This window comes from Grammomys surdaster, unplaced genomic scaffold, assembly GCF_004785775.1.
Source record: "Grammomys surdaster isolate TR1022 unplaced genomic scaffold, NIH_TR_1.0 67, whole genome shotgun sequence".
Classification (NCBI taxonomy): Eukaryota; Metazoa; Chordata; class Mammalia; order Rodentia; family Muridae; genus Grammomys; species Grammomys surdaster.
In genome coordinates, this window is record NW_021604569.1 from 18,739,122 (window position 1) to 18,760,709 (window position 21,588).

Sequence of the window (21,588 nt, forward strand, 5' to 3'; positions counted from 1 at the left end):
GACAATAGAACATTGCTTGCTGTTGAAAGGCAATGGGGTTGCAAACCAGGGAAAAAACGTGAGGGAAATCAGGAAAGAAGCCAGCCTTGAAAGGCTGGTATGGGATTCCAGATGTGTGACTTCTGAAAAATGTACAACTATACAAGCAGTAAAATGTCTGCTTACCAGAGGTCAGGCAAAGGAAATGCAAACAGGGGACCAGGAGAACTTTCCAGGCAATGTAGGATGCTAAGGATGGATCTTGACATTGAGTATTTTTCCAAAGCCACAGAATTCCCAAAACTAAGAGAAAAGGCACTACAAGCACGAATTCAGATGATGATATTGTGTGTCTATGAGGGTTTACTTACTATAGCAAATGTCCTACACTAAACAAGTGGTGATAAATGTGATCACATGTTATGGGTGTGGGTGCACAGTTAATCTCTTTATGTTTGTTTTTTATTTATTATATTTGTGTGTGCCTGTGTGTTCTTCTTGTTGTTGTTGTCTGTGTGTAACTACAAGTACATGCATGTTTATGGAGATCAGAAGACAGCTTTTAGGATTTGTTTTTCTCCTTCAGCTGTGGATTTGGGGAATCAAGCTTGGGTCTTCAGACTTTCTCCAGCTAATGCTTTTATCCACTGAGCTATAGTGCCAGTCCTATTTCTTAAAATATTAATCATGATTATTCATGCACTATTCAGCAATGATAAGAAAAAATATACTGTAATATGCTGTAATCTAGATAAACATTATGTACTCTATAAATGAAAGTGATCAAATATAAATCTATACATGTCATATAATTGTATTAATATAAAATACCCATAAAAGTCAAATTTCAGATCTTAACAATTCTTGACACCTCATTCAGAGCATATTTTAGCTATACATGGAAGCAAATCAAGCCTAAAACTTATAATCTCTTTTTCATTTCATCTTCAGGGTTGTTATTAGCCAAATGCTATTGTTCTCCATGTAATGATTACATGAAATCTACATTTTTATTGCTGTATAGCACATACATGTTTCATTAATCTGAGAGAGGGACCCTGGTCGAAAATTTCAAATACAAAAGTAATTCTGTAATAAGATCCATTAAAAGTTTGATCATGCATTTCAGATGAATAACAAGTGGGAACAGGGTGACCTTGGGTAGAAAGTTGGAGGTCCTTAAGAAGGACAGAGTCCAGACCTCACCTGAGCAATCACAGCTAGGGTGAATCTATGGACACAGATCACAGGAAGTTTCTAGTTCTAATTCTCCCCCTCTATAGAGGATGGCCACCTGACATAACCTCTCTGCCTCCATCTCCCAAAGGGCTCTTGGAACTTAAGACTAATGAAAGCTCTTCCGTTCCATTCTCTAAGTGACCTCATTGAGACTAAACCTTGTTCAGGAACTAGCAATCTGAAGGGACAGTTCACCTGTGAGAGGTTAGCACGGCGGCACAGCCATCTTGAACCTCTTCTGTTATTGTTTGCCAGAGGTACCGTTTAGAACAAGGGTCCATCCCAGAGCTGGGTTCATCCTAAGAGGAAGAAAACATACAAGGTTGGTCATTTGGTAAACACAGACAGGAATTGACATCTACTGTCCCATGAGAATAGACTCTGGTCAGAAGGAAACCCCCACTGCAATACTAACAGGGAACTCTCTAGTGGCTTTCCTTTGTTCCTTCACAATGAAGAAGGAAGTGAAGTGACATATATGAGTTGCTTTCTCCTCTCCTCCTGCAGAGGACCATACAAGAGACCTTAATTATTGCAACTAGTTACAATCCTTTTTATTATACTTTAATTACTGAGGTCTTAGGAAACATTTGTTGAGACTAAAAGCAGCAAGAACCGACTAAGGACCAGACCCTCTATGCTATAGGGCCTCCATTAAACCCCTTTAAACAGTATGTAAGGGCCAGATACTCTGTATGCCTCAATTGCTCTTTGCCTTAGTGGGTGCCTGAGGATATGCCCATGGAGAACAAATACAGAAACCTTCACAAACATCCATCATGTCTTTGTAGAATGAAAACACACAAGAATCAATATATGGGAAATTGCCCCCAAGTAAAGAAACAGAGAGCTCTCAGCCCTGCCCTACTTCTGTGGGCTGAGGAAAGACATATCACCTTAAAAACTTACACACACCTTCCAGGAGTAGCTAAGGTTGTATGTGCACATATAGACTCGCCCCAGAATCATTCGCCTGACTGACTAATAAAGTGTTCCTACAACAAATAGTTATTAAAACAGTCTTGTGAGATGACTGCTTCAGATCTGAGACAGCAAGGACTGAGTCCATGCAGCTATGATGCCACAAGATACACACAGTAATGTTCAAGTAACAATCTTAGCATAATGAAGGACGGTGTCGTGGGTGAGAAGACTAGAGATTGTCATCTTCAGAAAACTCAGTGAGATATAAATAATTACAACTAGGAAAGCCAAGAGAATAAGAAAAACAATGCATGAACAAAACAGGGGTTGTAAAGAAGACAGAAATGAGGTACAAGGAGCTGATGATAATTCTGAAGCAGGGACATCAATAAGCAAAATGATAAGAGTAACAGTATTTACTGCAGATTGGATCCAGCCAATGAAAGAATCATATACAGAGGCTATTTAAAATTATTCACTCACAGTAGAAAGAGGAAATGACAGATGAGTGATGTAAAAAGCACTCCTGGGGGTGGGGGGGAAAGGAGTGCTCTTACTTATTGCTGGAGCAAAGGTAAATAAGAACAGTCAAAACAGATTGATGATAAAGGGTGAAATCACATGACCATGGCAGCCTGCAGGTCCACTCATGTGTACACAGCCAAAGACAATGAGATGAAAATAGTGGCACGTAAGCATGCGCTAATGCATCTACTGAATCTGTACTTACATCAGTCAGTGTGTGGAAGTGCCCAACATCAGATGCATGGATCAAACATGAGAAGCTCTCGAGAAAGCATAAAAGACACAGGAACTTTGAAGTGAGGTACACAGAAAAAATACATCGGGTGGCAGGATATGAACTGGGGATTACAGCAGGAGAAGAAAGGAAGGAGGGAAAGAAATGCTAATGATGTTTGAAAAGGACAGCAGGAAGATTATTTTATGTTTATGCTCCTTTATTCAATGGACATAACACAAGGGATGACATGCTACCCTAAGATACATAAACTATCTAGCAAAGTATCAGGGTCAGGCAATGAGAAACTTGCTTGCCTCCTAGGACTTAAAATAAGACAACACAAATGTTGTGCAGGACTGGGAGGAATCAAGATGGAACTGCCCTTGAAGCCTCCTCCCTGAAGACTAGCACTTGAAGTATCAGGAGGTGCTGTGTAAGTCATCAAGAAACAAAAGCAATCAGCAGTCTTACCCAGATGTTAAGTGTAGAGACCTCATTAATAACTAGCCTGATCAGATATTCCCAGTGATACAATAGTGACATTGTTATCTGTCTAATTATACTTAAGGTATTTATTCAGGCTTTCCATTGCAAACCTATCCAAAGATTCATAGTTAGAAACAGCATAGTACCTAAAAGAGAACCCGCTACTTCCATTTTTTAATACCAATATAAGTTTTAGCTCTATTCTACATATTAATCTGTATTGAAACTTCTATCCTTCTCTATCCCTCTTTTTCTTCCCTTTCAGCCCCCCAACACTATGTGAGAGAGAAAAAAAGGATAGATGGAAACAGGGGTAATGACGTTAGACTATTTCCTGCTGGTTAGAGAAGTCAAATTTCTTGGGGCAAGTTTGATCTATTTTTTTTTCTTCTCATCTCTTTTCACTGGAGTATTTGACAAACCACAACCAACAGCACCCAACCAGCAACCAGCAACCAGCCAACCAGCTTCTTCGATGGGGCTCCAGTATTTATATATCTTCTGAAAAGTCCCCAGAATTCCAAACATCACACACTCTCATAAACTATCTGCAGCTGGTAATTTCATGACCCTGTTAGATCACAAGGCAAATAACTGGCATTTGCTATGAAGCAGCCCAATATCCTCACACCTGAGATTAAAACAAAAACATATACCCATAATATTTTTTGTGTTTTTTAAGGAAAACAAAATTCTCACTACATTTATCCTTATAGTCACAGATAAGTATAACTCTGATCTTTCAACAGATAGATGTTCAGCATCTTTTTGCAACAGATGGAGACTAGTTCAGAGATCCATAACTGGTCACAATGTAGAGAATTAGTAACCAGGGGATACCTAGCCCCAGTTGATACAATCCATCCTATACCTAAGGCTCAGAGACATCATGTTAGAGGAGAAGAAAGATTATAAGGGTAAGAAGACCAGAATGCCTGCTGTCATATAGTGTCTTTTAGAAATACAGGGAAGTCGCACTCATGAAATCTTAACAATGTGATTGCTTATATAACAACCTTAGCACTCTAGATATTAGTATGGAAGGGGAAGATTCTATAAGATCCAACATCTTCATGGAGAGCTAAAGCAATCATTGGTTACAGAGAAAGAAGAATTAGTTTTTGTCAGGGACATACTTCCTGATAAGTTATCAAAACGCAAATAGCCCTAAGCAATACAAAAGTGCTTGGTAGGGTGTTTGTGTATTTGTGCGTGTGCCTGTGCATGTGTGTGTGTGTCTGAGACTATGATACTTCAATAAAACTGCATGAAAGGGAGACATTTTCATACCAGTTTGGTTTCTCTTGGCAATGTGGTAAGGAAAGCAAAGCATGACGTTTTTAAAATGAAACCTCTACTTCCATAAACTTTCAGAATGGCCTCCACCAGAAAGATCTATGGTACTAGAAAGGACATCATTTATTGAAGAACAGCGAATAAATTGAAGTTTCTTGGAACCTGAAGCTTTCCTCTTCAATAAACTCCCAAGTACTTGTTATCAGAACCACTTTTAAGAGAAATCTTGCCCAGCTGTGTGATGCATGTCTCTGCTTTTTGCAGTGAGGGAGCATTAAGCATATATCTCTTAAGAGCTTCTGGCCATCAACTTCCCTCAAAGAAGAAAGCAGAAGGCAAATGGATGAGGAAGACTGAACAGGAAAACAAACACTTGGTCTTTTCTGTAAATTTAGTGATACATGTGCATTGAATAAAAAGTAAGAAAATAGAAAGTGGGGTCTGGTATTGCTCAGGCAGGAGGCTGAATGGGTGATTCAAAACTTTTCTGGTTATTGTCCTTCTTGCCTCTGTAGAAAATGTCAAGGCATTGGTTTAATCGGCTGACTTGAATTATCACAATAACTCACAGGACACCAGATGACACACTTAATATGGATTATTTAATTTACCGCTTTCAACATCTCCAAGAGACAGACACAAAGAAGAGTACTTCTTTGAGACAAAGAGATAATCGATCAAATGTGCAAGTGCACCCCAAGAAAGTGTAGTAGCTCTTCTAAACCTGCTCACGTGGCCACTGTGCTGGAGTCTTGGGCTCTCACAGTGAATGAGAATGAGAATATGTGAAAGAAGAGACACTTGGGTATACAACAAGACAAGGAAATGACTCCAGAGTAGAGGCATTGTCAGGGGAATGAGGAAATATATCATGCATAAATGAATGTGAGATTATCCAGATAGAAGTGATGATGAATGCCAGGAACCTCTAAACTCAACACTGCCTCATCTTGATAGGACAGCATCAGAGTAGAACAGAGAATGATAAATATAAAGATATTTATATCCATATATATATATATATATATATATATATATATATATATCCATTATAATAAATAGCATTGGTATTGGACCTTTTCTGGTATTGGACCTTTTAATAGCAAACTAAGAGCAAACAGAGTTTATAAGTCCAACCAGTAGATGACAAAATCATTTTTTCTATCATATATCTTCTGGGTCTTCATTGACTTCCCCAAGGAAAAGCTATTTTCATATATAAGCAATAATATGAAAAGACATTTAATGCTCCCGAAACTGTCTTCCATGGTGAAACTTTGGATGGACTGTGGCAATTAAAATCCTATCAATGGCATAGGAACAAGGTTCTTCACTTATTTAAATAGGATTGTGCACAGTTAGACCAATTTTTAAATGCATAGCAATTGGCTCTGCTTATTGATAAAAAAAAAATCCCCTTTCCTTAGCTACAGTAACCTAATTGACTATTCCCAGACAGATGACAGGCTGCCTTAACTCAAGGACAAGTTCCTGTTCTGTCACTTGGTAGAACTCTCTCAGCCTTCCTCTGTATCCATGCTGTGTGAATATATTAGACAGCTTTCCATCACTATACCCACACATGAAAGAATTTACTTATATAAGGAAAGATTGCTCACTTTATCTGGCTTTAGTTTAGAGGATTAAACCAGGACTGGCCCTTGTCTACATCAAGACAAGTCTGTACATCACAGCAGGGATGTGCAATTGAGCAATACTTTCTCTTCTTGGCCAGTAATGAAGCAAGTGTCTTCCTACCTATCCAGAACACTCCTACAACGATCTAAAGACCTTCCTATAAGATCTCTTAGAACAATGGTTCTCAACACGTGGATCGTGACTTCTTTGGGAGTTTCAGATATCCTGCATATTAAATATTTATATTATGAGTCATAGCAGTAGCAAAATTACAGTTATAAAATAGCAACAAAAGAACTTGTGATGGAGTTACCACAACATTAGGGGCTATATAAAAAGGTCACAGCATTAAAAATATTGAGACCTACTATCTTAGAAATTCAACTCCCTCTCATATCACTAAGAGCTATGAAAGAGGCTGTTAGCACATGGATTTGAACAGATGCTAAATTAAACACAGCAAATTCTAATGCCTATCCTCATGATTTACCATGTGTATATATCACTACAGGTATAGTATATATAAGCCCATATATAGGACTTCAAATAATTCGTGAGAAGAAATAGTCTTCTGTAGGGAAGAGAACAGCAATTGATCATCCAATACCAAAAGTTCAGCCCTGAAAATATACATATGAGTAACATTACACAGACAGGTCACATTATATTTAAAAATATATATGTAGATACTTACACATGTATGTGATATAATAAGTAATGAAAAGGAGACCATGGATTTGAAAGAGAGTAGGGAGAGGTATACGGGAGGCTTTGGAGGGACAAAAGGGAAAGCAGAAATGTAATTTTATTATAATCTCAAAAATAAATAAACAAGAACTAAAAATAAATAAATGTTAAATGAAAACAGGTATGCATGTTTAGATAAAAGGTGAATGCTAATATCTTAACATTCATTTAATGTCAACATTTTTATGTGAGTCTACCAAAAGAAAATGCCTAATTTTTGTAAAACAACACCACTATCTAACATATGTTAGGGAATATTAATTTACAGGAGCCCATAGAGTCAGTAATCAGTGTCTCAAGTCCTAAAGTTCCTGGTGAAGTTCTAAAAGCTGAATAATTTCTATCACATGTTTAAGGCATTAACACAATTGTGGATATTCCAACTACTCACCAATAAAAGAATATCAGGCTTTCCCACCAGGGCGAGGGCTGTGGAGAGCTTCCGTCTGGTGCCTCCACTGTAAGTGGCCACAGGCTTGTCCACATGAGATTCAAGGTGCAGGCGCTTCACCAGGTCTGCAGCAACCTGGAACAGAGAAGCGTGTCCATGAACCTTTCTCCAGGATGCCTACGTGAGCTGGGTTGCCCTCTGACTCCTGCTTTCTCCCACAATGCTGGTATTCCATTCACCCAGAGGACCAGAGGCCTTCCACACCCCATTTCACTTTATAGAAAAGGAGCAATGGATAAAGAACAGTGAGAAGGGGGTTCCGTGTCTGAGGACACTGAGAATGGTCAAACACAGTTTTGGAAATTTGAGGATTCTGAATTAATGCTGAGTCTAGATTAATATCCACATTCATGTGAGTAGAATAAAGAGGACCCAAAGGAAGGCTGAGAAGGAGCTGGATAGAAAAGAAACAAAATGAGGCACCAAAACCTCAAGGGAAATAGCACTGGAGGGAATTGTCTGTATAAACACAACTAAGAAATATGCCTTTCTTGCGGTAGACCATTGATACCATCTATACATTCAGAATTCAGTTTACACAGTATTTAGCTTGGAAAAGGTGGAACCAGCTCTTTGCAGCTGTAGGAAACTATCTGATCACTTCATAAGGATGAGACTTCATTCACCAGAACTTCATACATCCTCAGTCACTAGGGTTAGCAGTGAAGCCCTCACCCTCAGGCTCACAACTTCTCTTTTTTCCATAATCATACCACACACTCTTCACAACTCACTTACCCTTAAATTTTAATGTAAATCTCAGTTCTCTCTGATGCACACCAGCTGAGTCTCTAAGACTATAATTAAGTTGATCTTCCCCAGGATAATTTGCCTTAAACCATTTCTTATCTTCAAAATGTCTCTTATATGGGAACCAAGTTAAACATTTTTTGATTGTTTCCATCTCTTTGTGTAAATATATATATATATGTATATATATACATATATATATATGTGAATTCTTATGTAGATAAAAACCTATATTATTTTAGGCCTTCACTGAAGTCCTAAAATCAGCCATAGGCCTCAAATCAGCAATAGGCCTGTCATACATGTATACTAACACCAAGTCTTGGGTCTCAGTGGAAAAACATTGAAACAGATGGCTATAAGGTATTTAAACAGGCAGCTTTTGTGGAAATTTACAAGCCTGAGTAGTCATAGATCTTGTAAATAGATAGCCTTGGCAGACAATACCAACTTAGATAAGGACAAGTGAGTCAAAGGCAGAGTCATAGTGACTTGTCCCCTGAACCTTCACCCAGCCAATACTCGGTTCTGAAAGATATATGTATTCCCCCTGATCACCCACACTCCAGTGTCATCCCCTTCCCCACATCCTGCCTTTCTGTGTTTATAACCCCTGTGTGAATGAATTATGATTTGATCTTTGACAAAGGAGCTAAAACTGTCCAGTGGAAAAAGGACAGCATTTTCAACAAATGGTGCTGGTTCAACTGGAGGGCAACAAGTAGAAGAATGAAAATTGATCCATTCTTATCTCCTTGTACAAAGCTCAAGTCTAAGTGGATAAAGGACATCCACATAAAACCAGATACACTGAAACTAATAGAAGAAAAGGTGGGGAAGAGCCTTGAATAGTTGGGCACAGGGGAAAAGTTCCTGAACAGAACACCAATGGCATATGCTCTAAGATCAAGAATTGACAAATGGGACTTCATAAAATTTCAAAGTTTCTGTAAGGCAAAGGACACTGTCAATAGGACAAATCGACAACCAACAAATTGGGAAAAGATCTTTACCAATCCTACATCTGATAGAGGGATAATATCCAATATATACAAAGAACTCAAGAAATTAGACTCCAGACAACCAAATAACCCTATTAAAAAATGGGGTATAGAGCTTAACAAAGAATTTTCAACGGAGGAAACTCAAATGGCCGAGAAGCACCTAAAGAAATGTTCAGTATCCTTAGTCATCAGGGAAATGCAAATCAAAACAACCCTGAGATTCCATCTCACACCAGTCAGAATGGCTAAGATTAAAAACTCAGGTGATAGTAGATGCTGGCGAGGGTGAGGAGAAAGAGGAACACTCCTCCATTGTTGGTAGGACTGCAAGATGATGCAACCACTTTGGAAATCAGTCTGGCGGTTCCTCAGAAAATTGGACATAGCATTACCTGAGGATCCAGCTATATCACTCCTAGGCATATACCCAGAAGACGCTCGAACATATAACAAGGACATATGCTCAAATATGTTCATAGCAGCCTTATTTATAATAGCCAGGAGCTGGAAAGAACCCAGATGTCCTTCAACTGAGGAATGGATTCAAAAAATGTGGTATATTTACACAATGGAGAATTACTCAGCTATTAAAAACAATGAATTTGAGAAATACTTAGGTAAATGGATAATACTAGAAAATATCATCCTGAGTGAGGTAACCCAATCACAAAAGAACACACATGGTATTCACTCACTGATTATTGGATATTAGCCCAGAACCTTGAAATGCCCAAGATGCAACTCACAGGCCACATGAAGCTCATGAAGAAGGAAGACCAAGTGGGGATGATTCGGTCCTTCTTAGAAGGAGCAACAAAATACTCAAGGGAGCAAATATGGAGACAAAGTGAGGGGCAGAAACTGAAGGAGGGGCCATCTGAAGACCACTCCACCTGAGTATCCATCCCATGTGCAGTCACCAAAGGTAGATGCTGATGTGGAAGTCAGGAAGTGCATGCTGATAAGAGCCTGATATGGATGTCTCCTCAGAGGTCTTCAAGAGTCTGACATATTCAGAGGCAGATGCAGAATATGTAAGAGTGGAGGGTCCTGCTGGACATAGGTGGAAGAAGAGATCCTTGACCTCATGAAGGCTGGACGCCCCAGGGGGTGGGAATTTTGAGGGTGGGAAGGTGGGAGTGGGGGGTAGGTAGGGGTTACATCTGCAGAGAAGAAGGAGGAGGGGTGAGGGGATAGGGGGTTCCCAGGTGGGTGGGGGATGGGGTAAGGGGACGACATATGAAATGTAAATAAAACAATAAAACATCCAATAAAAAAGGGACAAAATCTATATTATTGAGGTATTAATGCATATATAAAGGTAGGTCTGTTTTTCAGATATGATCTCAAAACCAAACTAGTGAAAAACATATATAAGTTCAAGTTTAGAAGGACAAATTCCATATGATTGTGACAGCTGACAATTATGTATATTAAGGCACTAACTAAAACAGTGTTAGGCTAACATACATCATTTTTTTCAAGCATATAAAACTTAGGGCTATAATGTGATAACTATTGATATGTTACAAACTTCAAAACATTTTGGATAATAACATCTTTAAACAAATTATTCTGTCTGTATTGTGTGGCTTCCAGGTAATTGAGAAATTGAGCTAGACAGCACAAGTATTGGTCCATGGTCAAACAGTATGACTGGAGAAAAACGAAGGCACAAAGAAATTAAAACTTGAGTAGAAAAAGCCATCTGAAGGTTAGTACTTTGTTCTCAATGAAAGCATTCAAGCCGTTTTCTCCAGACTGCCTCACAGGAGACATCCCTTTTGCTGTATTCATTCAGGCCAATTATGCCAATTAAAATAAATTGAATAAAAGCCTTTCTGAGCAAATAAAAACTTCAAAATATTTTATCCAGGATTAGAAGACAAATGTGAATAACTAATTGGGGTGCTGCAGCAAAGACTGTTAAAACAGAAAGCCTATGCTGCAGGGATTAAAAAGAACCCATGGTGTCCATGGAATCACAAAGCAGACATGGAAGCAATGTCCCTGGTGATGTTCATATGCAAGATGGAGGGAGGAAGCAGGCTCCCTCGGAGAGGAAACCTTTGCTTCAGTGAGCACCACTGGGGTTACACAGATATTTCATGCCTTTTGATAAACACAAACACTCGAAAAAACCAACAGGAAAAGTGTAAATTCTGGTTATCTTTTCAGAGTTATGAAAATGTTCAAAATATACATGTGTTATGAATTTTTATTGCAAGAAAATTCATTTTATTCAGAAGAGGAATGAAAAGAAGTTAATAAAGGGAGAAACAAAGAAAAATAATGATGAAGAGCCCTGGATTTGTTGCAATGCACCTCAGAGTAAATACTTTCCTAATAAATTTGCCAAATGCTGTTGGTTATTTTTATGAAACCAGAAAATGGTTGTCATATTTTCCTGATTTTACAAAAGGTTAAATAGTGCACACTACAAATCCCAGAGCAGTTAATCACAGGAATGATCCCAGAATGTGCAGGAACAAATGTCTGATCTAATGCTCTGTGAATGTCACTTTCAGAAGATAACTGAAAATGATCTAATGAGAAACATCTTGTCACCATCTTTTCTGCAGTTAGCACCCCTATCAAAATAATGGCAAAAGTAATGTCCTAGAAATCAAGGCCAGTAAGTGCTACCTAGACCCCAAAACATCATAAGCCACAAAATGTCACTGTTATTGTTGCACAATCAGAAAATGTCATAAATTACAAGATCTTATACATGGGTTTTTGATTTTTGTTTTTGTTTTTTTTTTTTTGGTTTTGATTTAGTTTTTGTTTTTGTTTTTTTTTTTTGGTTTTGATTTAGTTTTTGTTTTTGTTTTTTTTCTCTGAAAGCTCTAGAAATTGTGCTGTGTTTAGACCAGAAGATTGGGAAATGTTATTTCCATTGCTCAGGCTACAACACATTCAACACACATAAAAACTTTGGGGAATATCCAGTAGACAGAAAGATTATTCAGAAAAGCATGCATGCTCATCAGATTCCTGAGCCAACAACTGCCCATTTGCAGGTGTTATGCCCATATCAAAGCTGTTCTGTGAAATTCACAATGAAAATGAGACACTGAGTAGGAAAAAGAACCAAGCATTTCCCAGGGGAAGGCCATCTTGTGATCATTGCTCTGCCAGAGATCTCCTAGTGATTCTCTTGCACTCAAAACTTGGCTCTTCTTAAAACTCCTGACAAATGGAAAAAAAGAAATTTAAGATGCAAGTCACATCTATAGAGAAGATGCTGAAAGCAACACTCAGAAGCATTTCTAGAGAACTGACTAGGTATTTACAAAGATAGGCCCAGGAAAGGGCCTACTTCTATCACAGAGAAAATCAAATGCAAATTTCACCAGGTTTCATCCCAATTAGAAGTTTTGCTTGGATATATTAGCTCAGGAAATACTAGAAAATTCTCTTACATATCTTCTCTAGCATCTCCAATTATAACTGCATTCTTGAGCCACTGGGTGATGATGTGATGATAAACGTTTCACCAAACCGGTTAGCTGACTACAAGCTTAAAATGTACCCTTTGCACAAAACTGTACAGTGTGAACAACAAACTGGAAATTGGCCATTCAACATGCAGAACCTAGACTCAAGTCAAATGAAGGGGTAGCCTTTTCTTCCCTGAGTATGTTGCCTGAGTATTTAAGATGGTACAAGTGTAAAGGACAATGTCATAGCTAGAAGATATCAGCAAACTTGAAATAGGTAGATCCAGTTCCATAGAGTACAGGCAGAACCCAGAACAAGGCTTCAGCTGGAGAGAAAAAGGAGTTAGTGCTGTGAGGGAGAGGCAGAAAAGGCTCTTCAGCAAGCACGGGGTCTTCCGAAATCATAGAACATAGGTATTTATTCTTCCATAGACAAGATAGAAGTCTGTAAAAGAGAACCAGTTTGAGTGTCAGATATTTAAGGAGGGGAAAGTGTCTCTTTTGTTTCCATTGCTCCAGCATTGAACTGGACCCAATTTACTGGAGCACAATGGAAAGTAAATAAGAAAAGTGCCAGGCTACAGTAGTCTTATAGTCACCCTATACAGTTTCTGCTTCCTTGACCATACACACCAGAAATTCCAAAAAGAATCCCGAGATATTGATGGTAGAAGATATTTTGTCCTAGTCTGGTAGCAACCATCAGGATAATGTCAATCAAATCAAAGTCTGAGCTATGGATACATGTTACCTGAACACTCTGGGTTTCATATTCTCCAATTGTAAAATCAGGCATACACCTCTTAACTGTTCAGGTTAAGAGACAGACATACAGAAAGACAGTCATGCATCATTTAAGGACAGAATGCATTCTGAAAAGTAAAACTTCAGACATTTGATCACACTGTCAACCTTAAACAACTCTCTTCCAATCCTGGGTAGTAGATGTTAATCACTGAACATAGATGTAACTTCTCAATAGAATCAAGAGCTGTGGTAAATATATAGTTCATGAGGCTGTTTCCTGGGTATATACTCTTACTATAACCCATTTTTTATAAGCAGAAGTAAATCTATACAGCAAAAATCACATTACAGTATAGTAAATATATATACCAGCAATAGTCAAACATTATATACAGCATTCCTTGATACAGCTGAAGGTGGAGGCTTGTTACAACCACCACTGTTACACAAGTGATATACAGTGATGCAGTTGTTAAAGTGGGTGTGATGTCATCAAGCTACAGGGATATTTCATGACAGTTTTGTATCCCTACCATTATGAGATCCATGGTAGATGAAATGTTAAGATATGATTCATGACTACATTAATTAGGTCATCATTTTATGTTATTTAATACTAATACCCCATAATAAGCACCTCGGAGTCCTGTGCTTATTCTATGTTTCAAATGCTCACACAATTTACAGTAGTGAGAAATTGGCTGGGAGAGGCACTATGTCCTTTAGGAATACATACACGATGTGCTGATCTAACAGAAACTGCTGCATGAACAAGTAGCAATACCATCTGCATAATCCACTACAGCTTCATGAGAGAAATAAAGCTAGTCCCTAATTGCTGAGCATTAAAGTAACTTCTCAGTGGAGGAGTTCAAAACACAGACTGAAGGACAGTGGGCTATCTGAAGGCAATTGCCTGGATGACAGAGAGCACCGAGTCTTATTAAGGGAGACTTTTCAGAGGTGCATTCATCCAGACAAAAGAGGCCAGCTTATAGCCACTTGCCAAGAATCTACCTCTTCAATCAAAAACTAACAAGAGGGAGCTGACAGAGAAAATGCCTATTAAAGACTAAGCCAACAATTAGTGTTGGATGCCAAGAGCTGTTTGAGTACGTACGCTTGTGGGTCTCCTGCAGGGTGGTTAGTTAGCCATGTTCTTTAAGGTGGGTGGTAGGTCAATCAAGGGTCCTGGGTCTGAACAAAGAAGGGGAGAGCTTCTATTCTGGTTTTGAAGTTATAGAGTAGAAACAAACAAACAAAACCGAAGACTACAGTATCACAAAAACAACACAGAATAAACTGTCATGGATCAGTGAGGGCAGAGGCTAGTCTATTGTGAATCCTAAGATGTTCCAACTCCTACAGACTCTGATTGAGGATACAATAATAAGCTCCACTGCCTTTTTCCTTACTCCATTTGTAGAATCAGAAATCTAGCAAGCACTTCACATACTACAAAGAGGTGTACAAAGGGTAAAATGTACCTTAACTATTTTCCATTCTGATACATTCCTATTATAAATGTTCTCTAAGCTGTCTGTCAAGGCTAGGAGCTCAGATCAGTCCACACCTTCCATCAAGGGAAGCAGTAAGTATCCACTGACCCTTACTTCATCTGCTCTCCATCACTCTCAGACACCATATGGGGAGGCCTCAGAGGTTTTACAGTTCTCACTGTCCTTCATTCTCCTAAAGCCACTCAGAAAACAATTTTGGAAGGAATATTTCTTCCTGTTCCCAAAGAAGACATCTTCTCCAATAACTCCCAAGTTTCAAAAACATACTGTGTCTAGTTTTACAGTTTCTGTTCCTAACGACAATCATTAGACAAGAAAGCACATATTAATAGGAAAAAGAAAAAAGCTTAGAGATACAAAGTAAGAGAGAATTTTTTTTACTTAGCTCCTTGCACAGGATTCCTCCACTGACACATTTTAAAATATAGAATACCAATACAAATTGTAATGTTGGAAAACAATTTTGCCTTGAACCTAACTGGTGGCATGGCTTCTTATCCTGGGACAAGAGAACAGCCTTGGAGCTATAGCTGATTAGACCAGCATTTCTCAGTGGATCTTTTTCCTCTGGAAAACCCCAAGATTGCTTACCTCTGGAATGTATTGCTTTGGAATCCCACGGAGTCTGCAGTAGTATTGAAGATGTTCCCAGCCAGTCAAGAGCTCATCCAAGGCATCCTGCTGTGGACAGTAGCCAATAAGAATGCCCACTTTGCCAGCAGAAGCCAGATCCACCATATCTCTGCATACATAAATAAAATAAGCTGACAAAAGTCTTCAGGAATGCATTATCAAACTATCCCTTAAATATGGCTGGCTCATCAATCCCACTATTCCTACAGCTAACTAATTTTGCACAAATACTTTCACCTAAAGACAAATGAAAGGTATCAGAAAATGCCACAACAAAATATGTATCTTTGCACATGAGCTATTAACTTAAAGGTAACTGTAAACCTGCAAACTGTGAGAAAGCTGCTGATCTCACCCCAGATAATGAGTTTATAAACATTTCCCTTTGTAAAGGACATGCCTACTTGAAAAGACATCTCTGCACATGCTAGTTACAGGGACTTACTCTAATCACCTAGAATCATAAGGAGAAGAGATTTTCTTACCAAACACCTCTCCTTTTCAAAACTCATCCCCCCACCAAAAGCTCCAAACCCCTTTCCTTTTGAAAAAAAAAATCTATGTATAAGCCTTATTCTTCTAACCCTCCAATTGATCCTCCTTCTCTCCTGGCCTTCCCCCTGCCTTTATTTTCTCCACCTTTCTCTCTCTGTCTCTCTCTGTTTCTGTCTCTGTCTCTGTCTCTGTCTCTCTCTCTCTCTCTCTCTCTGCCTCTTCCTCTCCCCCCCCACATTAATTTTCTTTGTGAAAAACTTGTTTATATATATGCAATAAATATGATTTTTTGAGTTTATTTTCTAGGGCTCTATCAGGGAAACAAAGCCAATAGAGTGCAAAACTGTTTCTTCTCCCACCCAGTACCAACCCATGATCCCAGCACATGCGTGGATTGGTGTGTGTGTGTGTGTGTGAACATATGTGTGTCTACCGCTGAGTTTCGTATTTATCACATAATATATGCCTAACAAATGATTATCATAGAATCTTCCCACAACGAAGCTATTGTAAATAATGGACAAGTCCTTACAATTTTAGTTGAAGATTTTATAATTCAAATTAACTATAACAATTGTACATAAACTTGTATTGAGTATATAAAATGTAGAAAAATAGAGTTAATTGATTCATTTGCAAAGGTCATGACAAATGTCCATATCTAGTGGTCCTCCTTGTCATAGTGTTCCCATTGGGAGCAGCAGGCACCAGCATGACAAACTTGCTGTAACTGACCCAACAACCAAGTCCAGCATCTACGACAGGTCACACTTTGTTCTGTAGTTTTATTTTATAATGCACCAAATCGGATATCTACCATTTATAAGACCATGAAGACCAATTTCACCCATTTAAATCTAATGAATCACCTTCTATTGTCTCTGCCAAACCTCAAGGGCACTGATGTTCTTGTGTTCTATGACTTTATCTATGTCAGAATGTCCCAGGGCTGAAGGGACACTTGGAGAAAGCATGGCACAGCTTCTTTCACTTAACAGTATGCACTTAAGTTTACTTCATCTCCTCCTGGATGTGAAACCCCAAAGTAATACTGTGAAACTCATCTTCCAAGTAATGGTACTAAGAGGTGGCACTTTTGAAATGATAATTATGTCGTAAACATGGGATCTCAGAAGAATGGATAACTGCGATGTTTAATAAGGATCTAACTTAAGAGTAATAAAAAAAGAGGCCATGAATTGGAAAAACAGCAAGGAGAGGTATTTGGGAGGGTTGGGAGGCAAAAAGACTGTAAATATCCAACCTTAAAAATGGAAAAATAGGTAAAAAAATAAAAATAAAAAATAAATGAGATAAGAAGGCATTGGGAAAGTGGTACTACTGAGTGCATCTGTGAGAGTATTTCCAGAAATGTCTGGCTCAAGGAGGCACATTTGGAACAGGTAGGTACCCTCTCACATGCTTCAAGGCTAGACAAAACAAAAAGGCAGAAGGAAACAGATCTACCTTTGTTTCCTTCCCTTTCTCCTTTCCTGCCTCTCCTATCTCTTTCCCTCTCTCTCCTTCTCTTTTTCCCTCCCTTCTTATCTTCCTCTTTTCTTCCTCTTCCTCTTTTCTCATCCCTTCCCCTCCTCTCCTTTCCCTCACATTCTTTCCTTCTCAGAGCTGGTGCATCCTCTTCCTTCCACTCCTAAGCTTGAGAGTGCTGAGGACACACAAGGACTTTAGACTGCAGAGTTTTCAGGTAAGAGCAACAACATCCATTTTCCTGGATCTGAGTGTGAGAACATGAACTGAACCATGTTACCAGCACTTTGAGTCTCCACTTTATGAATAGCAAAGGCTCCTCAGTCACCTGAGCAAATTCTCGAAAAAGAAAATATCTCCTCTCTATTCTATCCCCTCTATCTTCCTCCCCATTCCTTTCCTACCATATCTTCTCTGGAGAATTCTGACTGGTTTATTGTCTTTACAAAAGATGGTGGAGGTAACTCATAGTCTAGATTTCCTCTTACCATGGGAAGACAGAGTAATGAAACCTCATGTCTGAAGAAGGTCATCTTCACCTAACTTGTGTCTCGTAGGACCTTCCTCTTACTCTACTGTTCAATAATGCTGTGGTGGTTATACAGTCGCTTTCATGACTCCTATAGTTACTCATTGCTCAATCTTGCATAGAAAATGAGACTGTCAAGAAGGGATGTCCTCTGGGATTTGTAGTCTGATAAATAATAAATACATTGCACATCGTGCCTCACCGTGAAATGTCTGTTTTTCCTATACAAAAATGCAAAGGTTGAATGAAAATTTAAGTTTCAAGTATCCCTCCATATTTCATTACTCACTCTGGAAAAAAAAATATATATATGCATGTGTGTATATTATATATGTATATATAGTATATATGTTTATAAATCTGTATATATTCATAAGCATATATTTTATATATATATACATATTCATTATTATGTTTTATGTGTGTTTTCTACAGTAGCAAGCATGCTATTTTAAATTTGTTATAAGAGTTGGGGCCAACCTGGGCTTTGTGTGTGTGTGTGTGTGTGTGTGTGTATGTGTGTGTGTGTGTGTGTCTAAAAATGTTGTAATTAAAAAGAGACCAAATCCTTTACTAAAACTATTCAGAAAAGTCTTGACATATGAAACATTCGACAACTGACTCAAATGCAGGACATATCCAGGAAAAGTTTAGCAGTGACAGGCATGTATCCAAACAGAAGGAACTCTGCTGTGATAACCTCTCATCTTCCTAAAGCTCTAGACTTTGTAACAGATGAAGACAAGGTGCAGAAAATGGTTCCTGAGAGGCAGAGAGAATATGCATAGCTGTATTATTCTTTAGAGATAAAAAAAACATGCAGTGCTACAGAGTCAGACAAGGAAAGAAGAGTCCATACACAGGAGAAAAGGAAGAGACTATGCAACTGAAGCTCTCCTGCCTGGGAACAGTAGACATAAGAAGGAAATGAACAGCCTAGTACCCAAATACACCTAATGGAAAGCCCTCTTTGAAGTGGAATTAGTAGATACTGATGGAAATAGCAGTGGTAAAGGCAACAATGAAACCTTGGCTTTGGAACTTATGTAAGGAATTAGAGGCCATTAGGGTGAAAAGGAAGAGTGAAAAGGAAAGTCCAGAGAGCCTGTTTACTTGATCTCAACATTTGAGAAATCTTGAGAAACCTTGCAGCCTCATTTTATTATAACTCAAAGAATATTAGGGAGAATTATATTTCCTTTTACGTAAAAGGCTTAGTAAAAACATATTAACCATCTTGATCTGAAATACTCAAAGAAATAGAACAAAACCAAACCTATATCATGAAGAAAAACAAAATACAAACTGAATAAATATGTAAAATAGAGTTATTAAATTAACAGGCAAGCCAAGGACGGGTAAGATTCTACACAGAGACTTACCAACCTAAGACATAGGTGTATTGCCTTTGATAATGCATATTCCATGATGGGTAAGGAAGGCATTCTTGTCAGAATGACCTAAGACAGGCTCAGTCTTGTTAATGAAATAAAAAAGGGGGAGTTGTGGAGAGCCTTTGGGGCTGCTTCGCAAGAAGCTGACATGGGCCAAGGACAAAGAAATGGGCTGCTTGGCAGGAATATGACATTGGCCAAGGACAAGGAAGTAGGCTTCAAGCAGATATCTGACATTAGACTAGAACAAAGAAGTAATTTCAGGTAGGAATCTAAATTGTAGGCTAGAACAAAGAAGTAATCTCAGGCAGGAAACTAAATAGTAGGCTAGAACAAAGAAGTAATTTCAGACAGGAATCTAATTCTAGGCTAGAACAAGGAAGTAGGCATCAGACATGTAAATGACCTTCAGCTAGGATAGGGAAGTAGGCTCAGATACTTTGGTTATCCTGATAAGCCTTTAGAAACAGTGATCATGGGAGTGTTCACATAACTGTGTTTAATGCCTTGCTTTTTCTTTGACTATTTGTGTTTATTGTATTGCTTATTCCTTGACTATTTGCATCAATTGTATTGCTAGACCCTCAACCTAGAACTGACCTTAATACATGCATGTAATCAAAATGGTATAAAAGCATAAAGGAAGAAAGGGTATAGGAAAGAGGGTTCTAGGGAGTGGAAATGTAAATAAATAAAATATCCAATAAAAAAAGAAAAGTTAAGTAAAATATGCCAAAGTAGCTTTTTAAAAAAAAAATGAAAAAGAAAAGACAAAACAGTAATGAAAATGTTCAAAGTCACAGTTTAAGTTTTTGGAAAAGAAAAACAAAAACAAAAAACTTAAATCCAAACTTTTAGATACACTGGCTAAGAACCACAACAAAAAAGATTTACATGATTAAAATTGTAACATCCATTTCTGTTAAGATATAGAAGCAGAGAAGGCTATGATGATCAATGTGAGATGATCTCCATGAGATGAGCAGGTACCTAAGAATAAACAAGCCACTGAATATGCTCAAATGAGGGAGAACAAACTTCACCAGATGCACAAGGAAGTAGGTTGAACAAGTACTTTTTAAATTGCCCACAATTTATCCAAGGATGAGATAATTTCAGTAGTGAGTTCTAATAAATGTTTGAAGAATAACATCAATCCTTCCCAGGCTGTTTCAAAAAAAGAAAAGATAAGTACAACTCTGAATTAATTTCAAAAGGATCATAATATCCTGATAATTAAACCAAAGACATGAGAAGAAAAGAAAATTCTGCAATTTATTGGAACTGCAGATGTATAAGTTCTTATAAAATACACATTCTCATCAGCTAACAATGAGGTTATGCCCCAGTAAAGTCAACATTAAATGAAAATATTATAAATAAAAAATATTTTACTGCCAGCTGTGTTTACATATTTATGTAATTCTACTACTTCAGAGGTAAAAGCAAGACAGTCATGAGTTCAAAGTTATCTTGAGCTATTTATCATGTTTCTGCTATTGTAAGGAGATCCTGCTGCAGACAGAAAGGGGGGGAGAAGCATTACTACTTTTTAATTATGGAATGAATAAATGAATGAATGAATGAATATTATAGATCCAACTTGTTTATCTTAAAAATACTTAGGACTCAAATTAGTATGCAGTTGAACACAATAGAAATATTATTACTACATATTACTAGCCTTGGAAGAGATGAAAATTCAAAGTACAGTTTATAATTAATATACATCATTTCTTTTCTACTATCATAGAGATGAAAAACTATGCTTAGAACCTTGTAAGTCAGAAACTATGTGTGTAAGGAAATTGGGGACCCCTAACAACAGTAGTGGAGATTGTCCCTGAATTTGTTGCCTTCTTGCCTGTGGATCTTGTTCCCCTAAATGAGGCTCAGTGAGAAAGAATGCACCTAGTCCTGGAGCAACTTGATGTGTGTCGTATGGCAGGGGAGTGAATGAGTGATATTTAAAAGGTGGCTCTCCCTTCTCAAAAGAGAAGGAAAGGGAGAAATAGGGGGAAGGATCCACGTGAGAGGATACTAGAAGGAAGGGGACTGATATTGTGATGTAAAGTGAATAAAT

General features: G+C 38.1%; 1 protein-coding gene across 1 annotated transcript in view; it reads right to left on the reverse strand.

Annotated features, from left to right (window-relative positions):
• Abca13 (ATP binding cassette subfamily A member 13) overlaps window positions 1-21,588 on the reverse strand; it is a 438,342-nt gene that overhangs the window by 44,611 nt on the left and 372,143 nt on the right. Inside the window, exons 56-58 of the mRNA XM_028777793.1 lie at window positions 15,558-15,708; window positions 7,443-7,577; window positions 1,414-1,517 (exon numbers count right to left, since the gene is read on the reverse strand). Coding sequence (XP_028633626.1) covers window positions 1,414-1,517; window positions 7,443-7,577; window positions 15,558-15,708 — 390 coding nt within the window. The remainder of the gene's footprint in view (window positions 1-1,413; window positions 1,518-7,442; window positions 7,578-15,557; window positions 15,709-21,588) is intronic.